General features: G+C 59.4%; 1 protein-coding gene across 1 annotated transcript in view; it reads right to left on the bottom strand.

Annotated features, from left to right (window-relative positions):
• Nucleotides 1-3,207: 3,207 nt before the first annotated feature.
• FSTL4 (follistatin like 4) overlaps nucleotides 3,208-17,969 on the bottom strand; it is a 347,488-nt gene continuing 332,726 nt past the window's right edge. Inside the window, exons 12-15 of the mRNA XM_062189768.1 lie at nucleotides 16,076-16,225; nucleotides 11,878-11,985; nucleotides 5,335-5,444; nucleotides 3,208-3,883 (exon numbers count right to left, since the gene is read on the bottom strand). Coding sequence (XP_062045752.1) covers nucleotides 3,208-3,883; nucleotides 5,335-5,444; nucleotides 11,878-11,985; nucleotides 16,076-16,225 — 1,044 coding nt within the window. The remainder of the gene's footprint in view (nucleotides 3,884-5,334; nucleotides 5,445-11,877; nucleotides 11,986-16,075; nucleotides 16,226-17,969) is intronic.

The following is a 17,969-nucleotide window of genomic DNA, read 5'->3' as shown; positions in this document are numbered from 1 at the left end:
GCTGGAGCGCTGGATGGGCGGATGCCCCGGGGGCTGGTGTCACAGTAAGGCCACTTGCTCCTGGGATGGTGGGAGCCATTGTTGTGTGGCTCATGGGAAGGCAAGAGGAAAGGGAGAGAGCCGAGGGTGGGGGGAGGCTGAGGGGCTGGGGCTCTCAGAGACAAGGCATGGCTCAGATCAGTGGTCTCTGTTCCACTGGCCAGGAGCCCACGTCCCTGACAGCACGGGGTAAGCTCTCTCTGGTCTCGGTCCCGACTCCAAGGGCTGTGAGCTAGGCCTTGGTGTGCGTGGTTCTGGGCAGCCAGGGGCTGTGGCCCAGTGGGTCCTGACTGCATTTGGCGTCCGCTTGCAGGTTCCTGGGCAGTGGAAGCTCGCAGGGGACCTCTGGGCCAGGGGCAGTGTTTGGGGGTGCTGGATGCAGGGGACAATGTGAGGTAGATTGGCGGATGCATAGGAGGGAGGTGGGAGCAATGCCAGCTCTCCTGGAGGCTGGCTTCTCAGGAGGAGGTCACAGATGGGGGTGGGGGTGGGGGCGGAGAGCGGTGCACTGAGGGATTTGCCAGTGGGGACGGCGTGTGGAATGAAGCACACTGTGAAGAAGGGATGGAGTGCGCTGTGTATGCCCCCTGTAGAAAAATAGATCCAGAACGGACCAGATTCATATCTCAGTTCTGAAATCTCCTTTAGTTCACAGGCTATTGGTCGACAGAAACAGGAAGATGGGGCATTCACAGCCGGCTCCTGGCTGCTTTGTTCGATGGAGACCCAGCAGCTGGGATGCTCCTTTGAGGGGTGATAAGCATCTTCTGGGTGCCCCCTGGAGGCAGGGGCCCTTTTCTGCCCAGATGAGCAGGGAGTGGGGAGGTGCCTGGGAGCGGGTGGGACTTGCAGGATTGGGTTTCCCATCTCTGGCCATGTTGTCCCCAGCTCAGGGTACCTGAAGGGTTGTGTCTATAGCTGGCTCCAGCCAAGGCTTTCCCAGGCTCTGGCAAGCTCTAGTTGGTGCTTTGGGGAGAGCAGCTGGAGATGAGAACAGCTTGGAGGCCCAAGCAATGGGTCTGGGCTAGTCCCAGGTGGGGCTGGCAGAGGCCATGTGGCTGAGGCCGTCACTGTGATCCCTATGGCCACACGGGGGACGGCTGAGCCTCATGCCAGCTGCGCCAGAAGTTCATGTGGCTGCGAGGCCAACAGACCCTTCCTCCCGGCCATGGGGGGTGGCCGGGTGGGCTCTTGCCCCAGAACCTTTGTGCCAGGTCCTGCATGCTTGAGCTGGGGGAGGGTCTCCATTTCAAAGCCTTCACGTTGCCACAGGTGTGGGCTGTGTATCTTGGTGCCGGTAGCAAAAACCTTGAACTCCTGTGCAGTTAATGTCAAGGTTTCTGAGGGAGTTTCCGCCGTAAGCAGCTCTTTGGTGGTCGCACTAGCACCTGCTTGCTGGCTCCATCTGTAGGGAGGGCGGGTTCCCAGCAGCGGCTGCAGGGGGAGAGGGGCAGGCCAGGCTGGCCCCCGCCCGAGGAAGTGTCCTGATTTCCTGTGCAGGGCCTTTGATCCTCTCGGTCCCTGTGGCTTTGCCTCCTGGGGCTGCGCGCCCTCCTGGAGGTGCAGATGCCTTGTCTGGCAGGGCTGACCCCGTTTTGCCAGGAGGGGGAGGTTCATGAGCACTGGAGAATTGCAGGGACACAGTGGGAGTTGGGGAGTCCACGTACCCGGGTACTGAGGCAGGAAAAAAAGGGGGGAGATGCGTCTTCATCCATCCCAGCCCCTGGACGCTGAGTGTTCAGGTTTGAGGTGAGTTCCCTCACCTTCTATTCTGCATATCTTACCTTTAAGGAAACCCGAACACCCACGGTCCAGTCCAGGCACACGCGGCGGGGCTGCAGGGGCTGCGGCCTTCGTGGATCCGGACACCGGAGACTCACGGGGATGGCTGAGCTTGGGAAGTTGGGAGCCCGCGGGCGGGAGGACAGGGCTGTGTGTGTCCAGGCGAGGCAGCCCAGCTCCCTGTCCCCAACACGGTGACTGCGTAGCAGCAGGCGGAGGTGGCCAGAGGAGCTAAGGTTTCCGTGATGGGGCTGCCTCTCTCCGCCCCGTGTAGCTTGTACAGCGAGCAGGTGAGCTGGGAAGCACGCCCTGGACGTGGGCGAGAGAGGGCCGGCGGTGTTCTGAGCCCCATGGAGCGGGGTCGAGTGCGGGACTGGGTGGGCTGCATTGCACTGATGCCCACCTGGGAGCCCCCCATGGGCTGCAGTGTCTGGTGCTGAGTGGGGTCAGTGTGTATGGAAGCAGGTATGGAAGCGTGCTCTCTGCAGTGTGGACAGGGCCCGCTGGCTGGGCAGCCAGCCAGTGGACAAAAGCACAGCTCTGGAACCTGCCTGGACGCCACTCGGGGCGTCCCTGGGGTTTCTGCACCAAGCCTGGCGGCCACTTGCCCCCAGTCACACAAGCCTGGTCCACCTTGAGTCTGGTGCTGGGCCTGGCTAGGGAACGCCTCTCCCGCACGGTGGAAGCAGGCACGCGGGCCTCGGCCTCCTGGGCGCCCGCCCTGCACCTGGACAAACGGGGTGGTGGCCGTGTGGGGCCCTTCTTCTCGGGTGACTGTTGTCCTCTGTGGCTGTGGACGGTGACGGGGCCCCCAGAGCCGTGGCCTAAGGCAGGGCCTCGGGGAGCATCTTCCTGCTTAGTGGCATTCACGATTATAAAAAAATCATCTTGTCAAAAATTTCCAAAATAAAGCGTGTGATTTCCCCATCCCCCAAGATGCAGGAAGTCCTTGGACTCTCCCCAGGGCTGGCGACAAGCCGCAGGGACGGAGGAGCAAGCAGCAGAGGTCCCAGGCGGGGGCGCCATCCGGCGGGGCAGGGGACCGTGAAGGACAATGGCAACGTGAAGGCAGCGACTGGAGGGCGGCGGGGTCTGCGGGCCCCACGCGTGTCCGTGTGTCCACGTGTCCAGGCGAGGGGGCGGGCGGCTGGCGCCCAGGCGACTCCTTAGGCGGCAGCACGTGTTCCGTCGGAGCTCAGGGCGTGCATCGGACTTGCGAACGAAAAACCCCATCTCGGCAGCAGCGCGCACCTTATACTAGGAAACTTGCAAGGAGGCCAGCGTAGAACCACAAAGCGAATACGGAATTTGGCTTTTGTCTGTGAAAATGTACAGCGGACCAGCGCGGGGCCGCGGTGTCAGGGCCGGGCGGTGCGGAGTGCTCCCTCACACCTCGCCCACCCACACCACCGTGCTCCCGCCCCTCACGCCCGGCACCTCGCACCGCAGCGAGCGCTGCCTCGCGTTGACCAGGAACAGTGACTCCCGGGCCGGCGTGAGCAGGTACTGGCCGAACAGCCCGCTGTCCCGCACCACTCGGCCCGGCCCTGCGGGCGGCTCCCTCAAGTTCTTGAGCAGGGCCCGCCTGCCCGTGGCCAGCTGCAGGAACAGCAGGTGCGGCCGCGTGGCCAGCGCGGCGTAGACGTCGTACTGGCCGCCATGCGTGGCGGAGCGCTGGAAGGCCACGTCGGCCACGCCCGGGCCCACGGGCAGCTCGTGCAGCGTCTGGATCTCCCCGCGCACCGTGACCTCCTGCACGTGTAGCCGGGCGCTGTCGGCCGCGGCGCTGACCACGAAGCGCCCGTCGGGGGACACGTGCGGGGCGCCTGTGACGGCGCCGTTGGGGCCGACCACGGAGTCCGTGACGCTGTCGATGAGCAGCTGCGCGGCCGCAGGGCCGTCCTGGCTGCACTGGACGAAGTAGTAGCCGCCCAGGTGGGTGTGCGCCATGGCGCGGGGCGCACAGCCGTGGCGCCGCAGGCTGATGGTGCCCAGGGGCGCCAGCGTCTCCAGGTCCACCTTGTGCACGGTGGGGTCAGACCTGTTGAAGACGAAGCCGAACCTGGGAGGGGAAGACGGGTGGTCAGAGGGCGGGGCCTCCTACGTGGCGGGGGCGCCTCTCAGGGCCCCTGGGGAGATCCAGCGCTCCGCAGGGCGTGGCTCTGCAGCCCCCGGGCCGGGTGTTGACAAGCGGTCAGGGACCAGGGAGGCGTTAGGCCGCTTCTCCTTTTGGGGCGCCTTTGAATCCACCTCCCCTGCCTGTGTCCGGGCAGGTGAGCGCGGAGGGCGAGGCCTGGCCGTGCCCTTGGCCCTGGGGAGAGCAGGCTGGGGGGAGGAACCTGGGGCAGCAGGGGCTGGGACAGCGTTCGCCTTTGGAGGCAGATGGGCTGGTGCCACCCACTGCCCCGCGTGCCTCTGGGACTCCAGGACGGGGTAATTCCTGCCCGGGCTGCTGGGCGGTGGATCCGGGCAGGAAGCGTGCAGGAGGCTGGGTGGGCGCCAGCTGCCGGCACCTGGGCTGTGGGAACCTGCCGGGGAGGGGGTTCCAGAATACAGGGGCAGGACTTCTGGGTCTTCAGGGCCTGGGTCTGAATCCCTTGCAGACCAAGGCCTCCTGGGGTCAAGGGAAGTCTCTCCCCCTAATTTTCTTCTGCAAAACCGCCCATCAGAGTGGGGAAGAGGCTGGCTCCCCGCCAGTGTGTGTTTTCTACTGGGTAAAGAGCCGGGAGCGCGGGAAGAGCGGAAATCCCTGCCCCTGGAAGCTGCCCCCGAGCCCGGGCGGCCTCCGCGGCTTTGTGGGGCTGCCCCGTGGGGCGCATGCTCAGATGCTCTGTCCCTGCTCTCCCTGCAGCGAGGGGGTCTTCCCTGGGAGGCTCCTGTGGAAGTCCATGAGCCACAGCTGTACTAGCGGCTCCTGTGTGCCTGCCCTGGATGGCTGGAGCGGACACTGCCAACAATACTTACGATAGATTTTTTTTAATCATTTATTTGAGAGGCAGAGAAACAAAGAGTAAGCTCCCATCCACTGCAACAGCCGGGCTAGACCAGACCAAAGCCAGAGGCCAGGAACTTAATTTGGGTCATCCCTGTGGGTGAGGGGTCCAACCACACGAGCCGTTACCTGACGCCTCCCAGGGTGTACATTAGCAGGAAGCTGTAGTCAGGAGCAGAACTGCTACGGGACGGGGGCATCTGCAGTGACCACTCCTAGGCTACACGCCTGCCCTCTGCCAGAGTGCGGCGCTCGGCCACCAGCGCTTCCCGCTCTGCTCGCTGCTCCCCACGCCGGCCTCCCTGGGAGCCCTCCTGACCTGGGACAGCCCCTGAGCCTCAGCCGTGAGTACGGGCTGCCCTGGTGCTGCTCTCCCACAGCAGGCCCCTTCTCTGCTCCTTGCTGGTGGGCTCTGAAGTCCGCCCAGAAGACGCTGGGACAGGTCCCGCTCCGGGCAGAGCTGCCCCCAGCTGGCCTGGGCTGCAGCCTGGAGCCCGCAGAGCATGCTGGGCCCAGCTCACCTGACATGGTTGATGATGAGGTTGGTGGGGGGAATGAAGAAGTCCTCCACTCCCGCGAAGGGGGTGCGGATGAGGTGCTGGCCCTGGCCGGCGCTGGCTTCTGTGATCACCTGCAACAGAGGGGGGAGTCAGCGTGAGCACCCACGGAGGGGGTCGGGAAACCCAGGACCCGGCCTGTGCAGCTGCAGGCCCCTGGCATAGGGGCTGCTCGGGAGAAAAGTGTGGACAGACCCGTCTTGGGGAAGGCACGGCAGCTAAGCGGCAGTGGCGTGGGAGTGTCACAGGCGCCCATCTGTGGTGGGGCAGGGGCGTGTTCCTGGGCTCCCTCCCGTGTGCTCGGGCCTGCCCACCCATGTCAGCACCTGGACGCTGGAGCCTCTGAGGTCCTCAGCACGGACTCCTGACCCTGTGGGCTCCGTACCGCTCCCTCTGCAGCACGGAGTGCCACCGTCTCAGTATCCGGGGACAGCGCTCGTGGCCATGTGTGCGCTGTTGGCTGAGACCTCTCCTTCCACGGCAGGTGCGCGGGCCTGGGCAGTGGGTGTCTTGGTCAGATGCTGCTCCCAGCCATGCCCTCTGCAAGCCATGGCTGCAGAATTTCACCAGGGAAAGCGGCAGTCCTCTGGGGCCACTCAGAGGTGCTGGGGCTGCCTCCTAGCTGCCTCGCCCATAGCACACTGGGGACAGATTGTGCCTTCACCCAGGGGCTTGCTGGGGGAAGTACTGCAGTAGGCCTGGGCGTCGTACCACTGGGTTTGACACAGCACGGCCTCTCCGCTTCCCTGCTGGGGGCTGGGCAGGTGAGGAGGGCTATTCCCCGGCCTGTGTCCCTCTCGTGTCTGTGTGGGAAGAAGGGCAGAGTCGGGGGGATGTGCAAGGTTAGGATGGGAGCGGGGCTTGGTGGCCCCGTGGGTCGCCCCCATGGTCCCAGGAGGCTGCCCCCACCTGTGGTTGTTGGTCCTCCCGTTCAGGCCGCTGCCCAGCACGTGAGACCTGCAACTGGGGGAGTGTGGGCTCCAGGGCCCCGGGATCAGCCCCAGACCTGGGCAGGATGGGAGCCCGAGGCTGAGCCTGCGGCATGAGGGCAGTTTCTCGGGGGGACGGGGGGAGCTTCCATGCTTGCCCATTAGCAATGGGCCTGCCTCTCCCTGCGGGGCGGGGCTGGTCTGAGCCTTTCTGGCTCACGCTCCGCCGGGGCAGCAGGATGGCTACTGGAGTGACGCCGGCTGCGGCGGGCTCTGGCAGTCCTGACCTCGCAGCACGCTGTTTTCCTGTGGTGATCTGAAGCGGCCAAGTCCGTAGGAAATAACCCCTCGAGCCGAGCTGAGCATGTAGACGTGTCGGCATGAGGCGTGAGGGACTGTGTGGGGGGAGCTGTGGGGGGAACCGCCCGCCAGTTCCAAGCAGCCTCGCAATCATCGCGGGGCGCCAGGCCCTTCATTGCCGCTTCTGAAGTGATGGGAAATTACAGGCTGCCGCGCTGGCTGTCACTCCGCTCCAGCACTCTGCCACCCTGTGTTCAGGGGTTCCTGCAGAACCCAGTGCCGTGGGCACAGCGGTCTCCTCCCTCCAAGCCGGGAGTTCGTTCTTGCTGTTTTCTTGGGTCCCCGCAGTGCCCCACGATGACGGCCGGGTCCCACCGTGACTGGGCGCGGGAGACACATGCATGAGGCTACTTAGGAAAGTTCACGGGAGAATGCAACTGAGAGCCTTCAGGTGCAAAGCATTTTCACCTCCACGCATTGTGTTTCCATCGTGCGGCTTTCCTGTGAACTTCTATACGGCATATTCATGCTGTGAGCTGGCAGGAGGTGTCCACTCGTGCCAGGTGGGGTCAGGAGTCTGGACGGCTCCCTCAGCTGGCTGCAGGAAGCCGGCTCAGGGGCACTGGAGAGGTAGGGGCAGAACGCATGCCCTGGGCCAGATCAGAGGCAGCCAGGAGCCGGGCCTGGCTGCGAGTGGGCAGAGCGCGGAACTGGGGCAGGTGGCAAGTGTTTAAGAAGTGGCGGCTGGGAGGGCCGTGGTGCAGGGAGCCGCCTCCGTGCCCCTCGCTGTGGTTCGAACAAAATGTAACAGATCCCCTACAGCTGGGCATTTAGAAATGCCAGGAGGGTTTGGGTTTGAGCGTGTGGCAGATCCTCACGATGCACTAACACGGATGGTGTGGCTGCATCTTGGGAGAAGTTGTCTAGATGAATTCTGAGATGCCAGGTGTCTGGATCACGGCACGCTGGGGCTCTCGGCTCACAGGCCGCGGCCATGGGTGTAGCCGCACGTGTCCGAAGCACGGGCTGCCCTCCCCGCACCCATGGCGGCGAAGGTACGTTCCTCCCGCCGTGTTCGTGTTTGGCGTGTGAGATCACGGTTTCCTAGGGGTTCATTAAACTGCGGCCCCTGCCCTGGGCCTGAGGCCGGGGTTTCCTACTGGACTTTGGGAAACAGCCTGCCTTCTACCTGACCTTCCTCCGATGCCTGCTTGTGGGCTTAAGGATGCTTGCTGTGTTTACGGCTGCGCCTTGTCAGCATTACTGAGACGTCCTGCACTTTATCCTGTGTTGTTTGTTGGTGTCAGGAATAATGCCTGACCTCCTGCGGGTGAACCCTCAGTGCATTCTGGGAACTTACTCCCTGCTTGGGCGTTTAACCGCACGGCTGGATTGAGGACAACCGTGCTTTGGTTGCGGATGGCTCATGGGTATGACGGTGATCCGTAAGATGGACGGAGCGCAGTGTCCTGGAGCCCAGCGACATCCCGTGCTCCTGCTGTCCACGTGCAGTGCCTTCCCCGCCTGTGTGTGGTGACGCCAGGGCAGACCCCCTCCCCCGATGTGCAGGACAGCGCCTCCGGATGTGGACAGGGCCCAGCTCTCGAGCATCGACGGCTCCTTCTCCGGAACAGGACAGCAGTCTTCCGTGGCCCCGTGGTGACCTGGAGGCCACTCGGGGTGAGCCTCCCCCCCACCCCGGAGGCTCCCGAGCTGGCTTAGACTGCGCTTTGCTTTTTCACTGGGTTTTATCCGTTGGGTCCCAACACACTCGGGAGCTGACCTCCCTCCACGTGGGCTCCGCAGTTCAGAGCACACCCCGATTGGGTACGCTGAAGACCGGATGAGACGCACAGGTGCCTTTGGCGATGGTAGGTCTTCAGAGAATCTCCCAAGGTGATCTGTGTTGCTCGTTGCCCAGTCGGAGGTGCTTCCGCCCTTGTGTTGTGAGCAGTCGTGGACTTCCTGGAGGGAGTGCGCTTGTCGGCCCCTCCCTGCCTGCGGCATTGCTCCCTAATTCTCTGCTCTTGACCGAGGGTGGGAGCAGCTAACCTCGTTTTCTGGTTTTGTTTTCGATTAGTTTGTCTTAGCTCCTTCTGGACATCGCATTCTTTTTCTCATTTCTGAATGCAAATGTTCTGTGTACAGCTTTCTCTGGGTCCCACTGATTTTGGGGTGAAATAGTCTAAAACACTATCAAAATTTATTTGAAAGTCAGAGTTACACAGAGAGAGGGGAGGCAGAGAGAGAGAGGTCTTCCATCCGATGGTTCACTCCCCAAATAGCCCCAACGGCCAGAGCTGGGCTGATCTGAAGCCAGGAGCTTCTTCCAGGTCTCCCATAGAGGTGCCAGGTGCAGGGGCCCAAGGACTTGGGCCATCTTCCACTGCTTTCCCAGGCCATAGCAGAGAGCTGGATCGGAAGTGGAGCAGCCAGGACTTGATCTGGTGCCCATATGGGATGCCAGTGCTTCAGCCCAGGGCTTTACCTGCTACACCACAGCGAGCACTGGCCCCTATAGTTTCCCTTTTATCCACGAGAATTATTAAGTCACAATTTATTGACATAGCCCATGGCATCTAATTTTACATGAAAATACTTCATGGATGATTTTCTATATATTTATCAAACTAAGCTTGTTTAGTTTTGCCATGTCATGATTTTATCTCCTTGATGTGTATAATTTGAGTATTTTCTTGATCAAGTTTTTTTTAACCTAGTTTTTTGATATTTCCATTCATCATTACAGATGTATGTATGGCACCTGTTTACTTTTTTTTTTTTTTCTGTAAAGACCACTTAATTATTTGAAAGAGAGCAGAGACAGACTGAGAGAGATCTTCCACCTGCTGGTTTTCTCTCATGATGGCCACAACAGCCACAGCTGGGCCAGGCCCAAGCACTTAGGATGTCTTCTGCTTTTCCCAGGGCACTAGGAGGGAGCTGGGCAGGAAGTTGAGCAGCCAGGACAAGAACCAGTGTCCCCAAGTGATCCCGGCATTGTAGGCTGTGCCACAACACAGGCCCCCTGCTTTTAACCTTAAATCCACCTTGTCGGATATTTATGTTAGTAATCATGTATCAGTGCCGGTGCTGTGGTGCAGTGGGTTGAAGCCCTGGCCTGAAGCGCTGGCATCCCATATGGGCGCTGGTTCTAGTCCTAGCTGCTCCACTTCTAATCCAGCTCTCTGCTGTGGTCTGGGAAAGCATTGGAAGATGGCCAAAGTCCTTGGGCCCCTGGACCCGCGTGGGAGACCAGGAAGAAGTTCCCGGCTTCAGATCAGCGCAGCTCGGCCATCAGGGGAGTGAACCAGCACTGGAGGGATGGAAGACCTCTCTCGGTAACTCTGTTAAAAAATCAATTTGATAACCTGATTTTAAAGAAAAAAAATTTTTTTTTCTTCTGAAGGAAGTATAGAGAGATAGGGAGACATCACCCCTGCTGTTTGCCTCCCGAAGTGTTTACTGGGCTGAAGCCCAGAGCCTGGGGTCCCCGTGCAGGTGTCCCCGTGTGCGGCCATCACTGCTGCCTCCCAGAGTCCGCCTGAGCGGGAGGTGAGGTTAGGAGCTGCAGCGGGGCTTGAACCCAGGTCCTCCTGTGTGGGACCTGGGCGTCCAAACGCTGCCCTGTCTCAGGTCTTAATCGGACAATCCAGTTTGTTCCACCGGAGTCAGGAGTGGGCTTGGAGTAGTCTCCCACCTCCCCCCTCCTCTCACCGCAGGGCTCGTCCCCTTGGAGGCGGGGGTCAGCCTTTGTCTGTTGCCCTCTCCTCATGCAGCCGTCCTCTGTCACACCCATGCACTTCCAGGCACTCTCTCCCCGCCCATTTTACTTCTGATTTTAGATGTTTTTCTCCCTCTCCTGGCTGATGGGGTTCACCTGGTGTTTGTCCTGCCCCTCTGAGGCGCTCCCCGGGTTCCTGCAGGGCGGCCGCTGTCACGTTCCAGCCCTGCTGAGCACGGCGGGGATCCGAGTCCCTGGGCTTCCAGCTGCTGCTGTTCCGTCTCCCTGAGCCTTTCAGGTGACTTCTGGTTTATTCCTGGGGTCTCGCCAGAGGGCACAGACACGTCGTTTCTCATCAGTCTGCCAGGGCCATTGTGGGTCCCCTTCCGAGTGCTGGGCAATCCTGTGCTGGAGTCACGTAGTGGCTGACCGCATTCCGGCGTGGCCTTTTCCCTTTCGCGTCCGCCGTGGGTCCCTCGTCACAGCTCCCCGCATTTGCTCGGTGGATTTGAAGTCCTCATTCTCTAGCTTTCAGGCTTCTGCTTTGGGTCTGAGTGGACAGTGGGTGTTTCTCAGTCTATTTACTGAAGTCGTGGTCTTTCTGGCAATTTTGTTGCTGGTCGTTCTGAGCGACCTTCTGCCTGGCCCCAGGGTCACTGATTGGGCATCACATGGGGGTTGCAGCTTGACCTTGCCCCTGAGTGATGGCCGGCAGTGTTCTCGCTCCGGAGCAGCAGTAGGGGGGGCAGGGAGGAGCAGACCCGGTCTTCGGGGACCCCTACCAGTCATGCGATGAGGGCAGGCTGGCTCTGCCGGCAGTTCTCATGGCCTGGGCTGCAAGGGCCCGAGCAGCTGACCCTGTCTCACGTGTGTCTAGAAGAGGCTCAGGCGCTGTCTCTGGGGAGAGGAGGGCTCCGGCACTCAGGTCTCGTTTTACAGCACTGCCTCCCCGCTGAGCAGAGTGCGGCAGGCACACGCAGGCCAGGGCTGGGGTTGACCTCCCCCGCCAAGTGCAGGGAGGAAGCCCACCGCCCGCTGGAGCCCAGACTCTTCCCAAGAGGTGCTGCAGCATGGGACAAATGCGCAGGCTCCACGGCCACGGGACCCTGGGCTGATGCCCTTCTGTGTCTTAGCACCCTAGGGATCAGTGTGCTTTGTTCACGGACATCAGTGCTGGGCTGCTTCTCCTTCTGTTCTTCACTGGCCAGCAGCACCTGCGCTTGCTTTGAGAAGTTCCTCCAGCCTCCCCCAGCACAGACGGGGGAGGCCCAGGGCCTTATTGGGGGGCTCGGCAGAGGCCAGTATTCCAGGGCGGGCGGCACCTGCTGCTTGCTGTGATAGGAGAACCCTATCTCTCACGACCAGCTAGCCTCCATCCGCCGCTTGCCCAGGGTGGGATGGTATTGCTGGAGGCCGTGTCCTACTGTGTTCTAGAGTGTCATGGACTTTCTTGGGGTGGCTGTCATTCACCACCCAGGCGGATGGGAGACCATAACCTCATAGGGAGAGGGCTTTCTGGGGGGCTGGATATCAGACTCCGCGTGTTCCACGTACCTGGAGGCTCGGCTGGGACTTGTGTGTGTCTCCCCGGCTCAGCACCCACACCTGGTCATGTGACTTGTCATACACCAGCTTCGTCGGCAGAGGGTCCACACCTATGGACTTGAAAAGCAATAGTGACAAGTTGGTCATTGCTGCTGGGACGCTGATGGGATGGTCATTTCATGGTGACCCACCCTGGGAGTCAACGCTGCTGCGTGGGAACCTGGGATCGAGGCCTGCTGTCTGGCTTTGTCCCCAGAAACACAAACGTGGTTGTCGTTCACGTGATCCTTTTAAAAACTTCTTTCCTTGCACGTGTTAAAGGGCCCAGAGCAGCTGCGCAGAGGCCTGCACAGTGAGGCTCGGTGTCGTCCGCTCAGCAGAGAGCGGGTTTTCGGCACCTTTCTAGCTCCCTGGCTGGTCCTCCTCTTGGCATCTCTGGGCCAGTTCCCATGGGTAACTATTTTTTTTGTTTTTTTGACAGGCAGAGTGGACAGTGAGAGAGAGACAGAGAGAAAGGTCTTCCTTCCATTGGTTCACCCCTCAATGGCCTCTCTGGCGGCGCACTACGGCCGGCGCACCGTGCTGATCCGAAGCCTGGAGCCAGGTGCTTCTCCCGGTCTCCCATTGGGTGCAGGGCCCAAGCAGTTGGGCCATCCTCCAGTGCCCTCCCGGGTCACAGCAGAGAGCTGGAAGAGGAGCAACCGGGACAGTACCGGTGCCCCAACTGGGACTAGAACCCAGGGTGCCAGTGCCGCAGGTGGAGGATTAGCCTGGTGAGCCGCGGCGCTGGTCGGGTAACTATTCTTTTGGCTTCTCCCCTTCATCCTGAATTCTGTCCTGTGAATGACCTCCCGCTGAGAAGACGGCGCCGACCCTTGCCCGTGCCCACTCTGGCTCCCTGCTGCGAGGGCTTCCCTTGCTCTCTCCCTCTAATGAAAGCTCCTGTGCCCCGAAGCCTCGAGCAGAGGCTGCCGCTGGTTTCCTCAAAGGCACCAACGCCACTCATCTTCAGGAACGGAAGCCTTCAGCCCCGACGCTGTCCTCCTCCACCGAGAGCTGCCTGACCCAGCACTCGGACAGCACCGCGCTGGCTTCCTCTAAACTTCTTCTTCAACGGCACACTCTCTCTAGCCCCGCCCGTGTCTGCCCTCTTCACAACCCGGCTCCCTGCAGCTTGCATGTGGCCACTGTCTCTCCTTCTGGATTCTCATTCTGAGAGGGTGTGGAGCAGCGGGCTCTGAGTTTTACCAAAAACCTCTTAGACTCTCAGCAGATTTTAACACGCTCTCACTGTGCTGAAGACGAAAGCTACAGTCAGGCAGAGACCCAGGGAACATCCAGGGCAACACACCAGGACCTCAGCCCTAATCCTGAGGCTTTTAACTGACTCCGAGGCACAGGGAACTCACAGAAGCCCCGCTTGGGCCCAGGTGAGACGAATGTGATTGGCTCCTTACTCTAGGCCGAGCAGGGGAAGGGTGCCCTCTCCGGTGGATCACAGCCATTACAGGACTGTGTATAGACTGCTGGGCATTCAAGAATAGTAGGCATTTCAAGGGGCAGATGATAGGACCGAAACTAACATCAGAAAGACAATGGAAACAGATCCACCGGTGGTTCATAAAAAGAATTTACATATAGCAGAGGGAATTTAGTGTAAGTTTCAGAAGTGAAAATGAAATACCTGAAATAAACTCAATAGGTTTTTGTTGAGCCTCTGTTAGACACAACAGAAGACAGGATTGACAGAGAGTGATGGAACACACGGGAATCGAAGTAGACACAGCCACAGAGGCTCAAGCTGGAAGAGCTCACTTTTAAAGAGAAAAAAAGGTCGTAGATTATTTGAAGAAATGATGGCTGAAAAATCATCCTTGTGATTACAGATGCCAATCCATGTCTTTCAGAACCTCTGCAAACCCCAAACCAGAACCAATACAAAGAACACCATACCCGGGCGTGCTCGTGTTCAACTGCTGAACACCAAACCGAAAATTTGAAAAGGTGACAGAAAAAACTTTGACAAGAGCAACGGTAAGACTGGCAGTTGGCTTACCTGCAAAGACGAAGGAAGGCCATCGTAACCATCTGTAATTATATGCCATGTGAAGCTGGCCTTCAGAATGAAAACACTGTATTACTAAAAAACAGTGTGAAGGGGGCCGCTGCTGTGGCGTAGTGGGTAAAGCTGCTGCCTGCAGTGCCGGCATCCCACATGGGTGCCGGTTCAAGACCTGGCTGCTCCACTTCCGATCCAGCTCTCTGCTATGGCCTGGAAGATGGCCCAAGTCCTTGGGCCCCTGCACCCACGTGGGAGACCCAGAAGAAGCTCTGGCCATTGTGGCCATCTGGAGAGTGAACCAGCAGATGGAAGACCCCTCTCTCTGCCTCTCCTTCTCTCTCTGTGTAACACTGCCTTTCAAATAAAAGTGTTAAAAAATGATCCCAGACAGGACTATACACTTCATCAATTCAGAAAAATGGAAAAGGTAAATATCAATTAGTATTGCCTTGTCATAGTAATATCTTAAGTGGTTAAATTATACAAAGAATCAAAATTCACTCCCCCAGTAAAACCAAAGGCAAGAGGAAGGTGAAGAGTCGAAGTGTGCGCAGGTTGCGGCATTACTGGGGAAGTGAGGTAACAACTTATAGGAGACTGCACTGATCCACGGATGCATGTGTAATCTGTTATGTTTAAAACAACACAGAGAAGCTATCTTCCATGAGGGAGTATGTATAAACTGCACAACTCCAAAAGAAAGCAGAAAGAAAAAGCAACATAAACAGGTAGGTCAAATAAAAATACTAAGGTGTCAGATACAACTCAAATCTAATTATATTACATATCAGCGCATCAGAATTTCCAAGCAAAATATGAAGATTAATAAAGCAGGAAATATACAAATCTAGCTCCATGTAGCTCTATCAAAACACTTCAATTTAAGGTCAGAGAAAGGGAGGAAAAATTAGACCAGGAGAATACCTGGCAGAAGCATTGCTAGAGGCGCACTTCCCAGGAATAAAGCAGTCTAAGCAGAATGCATGATTGCTTCAAAGGATCAGTAGATAGGAGTTTGGAAACACAGATGACTTCTGAGTAACTGTGGAAGACTTCAACACCTCTGAGCAGCTTTGCCAGGCAGACCCAAACTGTCACTGTGCGCGCTGAGGCGACCTCACATCTCTGTGTGTGTGCAGGATGCACTCCCCTTTAACATGCATACGCACCACGCGCCAGACTGTCACAGGCTCAGTCTAAGACAAGCATCAATAAGTTCGAAGTATGTTCTCTGGCTGGAGTTAGCGAAAAGAAAAATCTGTCCTATTTGCTGGACAACTTCTTCATACAATACGCTCGCGCCAGGACCGCTCGGCCTCCCCCTGCGCCTGGCCGCACTGCCCGTCCCCCGCAGATCCCTCCCACGGGCTGCCAAGTCAGCCTCACGTTCAACTTGCCAGGTTCTGTGCTAATTCTCATTTCACTGAGCAAATAAAGCAGCAGGACAGAGGCTCAGGTAATGACCACCTCTTTCCTCCCGTTACAGTGGAAGAATGTGTCTAAGGCAGGCGGAGACCACGGCCTCCTGGCTACCCCGCTGCAGAAGAGAAGGGAATCCTGGGACTCATCCCATCAGCATACACTGTCACGGCCCCTCCTCCTGACTGCCTGCTGTCACCTTTGCAGCCGGACTCCCCCCGTGGGCCACCTTCTCGCTCCCTCTCCTGCCCTTTAACTCCGATCCAGTCTAGTAGGCTCGAGTTCCCTGTCCCCATCCTGTTCCTGCAAGGTGCTCTGTGACTCTGGGGTACCACACCCCAAGGGCAGGTCTCGGGCTCCTTAACACACACGTGCCACGGCCCACTCAGCGTCCCTGCAAGCGCCACCCTCTCCCGATTGCCTCCCACCCTTGTTCCCAGAGCACGTGTCCTGCCTGGCACCACGAGCTCAGACTTGCCTCTGGAGCGAGGGTCAACTACAGACCCGCAGAGCCCCTGTCGCATTCCCAGTGGCTCCGCATGCCCCCTGCAGCCCTGAAGACGCACTTGGGGGCTGCGTCCCTGACCAGACTCGCAGCTCTAGGGTCTGCATGAAACGGAGCCATGCAGGAGCAGTCAGCCAGCGCTAGTGCCAGCCGCCCTGGAGCCTTGCCTCTCCCTCTCCCCTGACCACCAAGTGGGGCATGGGGGCGGGGCCTGGGGGTACCTGCAGCACTTTCTGGGCATGGACGTCCAGCACGAGGACTCTGCCCAGCGCTGGCTGCGCCGCGTAGATGTAGCGGTTCCGGACGTTCACTGCCGACGCCCACTGGCACGGGGCTGTGCCCTCTCCTGCCGCTTGGGGACAGATTTCTTCCTGTGGGGGACAGAGACTGCCATGAATCTCCATAACCCCTCCCCCCATCTGTGGGTCGCCCCCGCCCCCTGCCCCTTCCTTCCCTCTGCAGAAGCCCTGGTCGCCAGAGCCCCGCCACCCTCTCTGTGAAGACGTTTGTGTCCACCTCCGTCTGCCACGGTCCCAACTCCATCTGCTAGAAGGTCTGAGTTCCTCCACTCGCCACCTCCTATTCAGGCCCGAGCTTGGGGCAGAGGGGCCGGCTTCCCTGCCCCTCTGACTTCAGGTCAGCTCACGTGACTGCCCCCACAGGGACACACATGCCTTCCTTGCTCAGAATAAACCCTCCGTCTTTGCCGAGGCCCAGCTGCCCCTCTCTGTTCTAGCTTCTGCTGTCCTCTCCCTCGCCCCGCCCCAAGCCCTCACACAGAAACCTGCCTGCTCTCCCGGGTCTCTGGTGGAGACCCCCGCACACCTGCTCTCCCAGGTCCCTGGTGGAGACCCCCGCCTGCTCTTCCTGGCCTCTGGCGGGCAGCACGGGATGCTCTCCTCAGTGCTGCAGGCTCTGCTGTCACCACACTGAGGGGCCTCCCGCGACTCCCCCCGCTCCCCAGACTCTGTACTCCCCGACCTTGCTGCGTGCTTGTCCCTCGCCACACTTGACTTCGTGCACCATTTACTGGGCCTGTCCCAGCCTGGCTTCTGCTCCTGGACTATCTGTTCTTTGAGAACAACATCTTGCCTGCTCTGTCCTTTACCCCTAAGAGGGCGACTGGCACAGAGCCGACGCTGGCCACCGATTTGCTGGACGAGGCCACAAGTGCACAGGGGACTTCCTGTTCCCAGCCTCCCACAAGATGCCATCTCTCGTGCCGCCTCCCGACTCTGGCCCAATCTGTCTCAGTCTTCCTGGTGGTTCCTGGTTCTGCCTATCTCCAAACTGCTGATGACACCCAGGGCTCCATTCTGGGTCCCATCCGTGTCACGTCACAGCCTTGGCTTCAGCCAGCACTCACAGTCTGCTGGACCCCAGGCCTGGGTCTGCAGCTCAGACCTCCTCCAGCTCCGCCCCTGCTCTCTCACAGCCACCACGCCCCGCCCTGGGTCCCCAGCACCATCGGGTTGGCCACGTCCAAAGCATGAGTGCCAACTATGACTGTGGCTTCTCCCCATGGGGTCGTCAGGAAGAGATCCTGGACCCCTCTCCTAGACCTCCACGTCCACGGCCTAGACGGCGGCAGCAGCTTTCACACGGGCCCCGCCCCTCTTCCCTCCGCCCCAGCAGGTCCACACGGGAGAAGCTGAGGCTCAGAGGGTTAGCTCACTTTTCCAACATCCGTTCTCCTGCTGTGTGTGGGAGGTGGGCTTTGATTCGGGGTCTACCCGATCCTGGGCCTCACACTGTGGAGTTGTGCTGCCTGGGACACCTTCAGGCCCTGTTTCACTGTGTCCCATTTAGCCTCTTAGCCAGGAAAACTGCACACTCTTTACCACCTGAGAGCTCTTCCCCAAGCTATTGGTTAGGTTATTGCAAATAGATGGTAGATGAGTGCCAAGGTGACAGTGCAATTATTTAAGACTAACAGCAAGAAATTAACTAGGACCACTGTTTGTGACTGCTGTCAGGGCTCCTACATGGGAGGAAAACTCCTAAGAAACAACACTTCTAATCGTTCACTCTTTCCCATGAAGGCGCCTAACCCTCACAGGGAAGAGCGACAGCCGGGAAGCACGGCAGCCTGCAACACGTCCGTGGCGGGACGCG

This window comes from Lepus europaeus, chromosome 4, assembly GCF_033115175.1.
Source record: "Lepus europaeus isolate LE1 chromosome 4, mLepTim1.pri, whole genome shotgun sequence".
Classification (NCBI taxonomy): domain Eukaryota; kingdom Metazoa; phylum Chordata; class Mammalia; order Lagomorpha; family Leporidae; genus Lepus; species Lepus europaeus.
The sequence above is the reverse complement of the archived record's forward strand: the minus strand, read 5'-3'. Positions and strand labels throughout refer to the sequence as shown.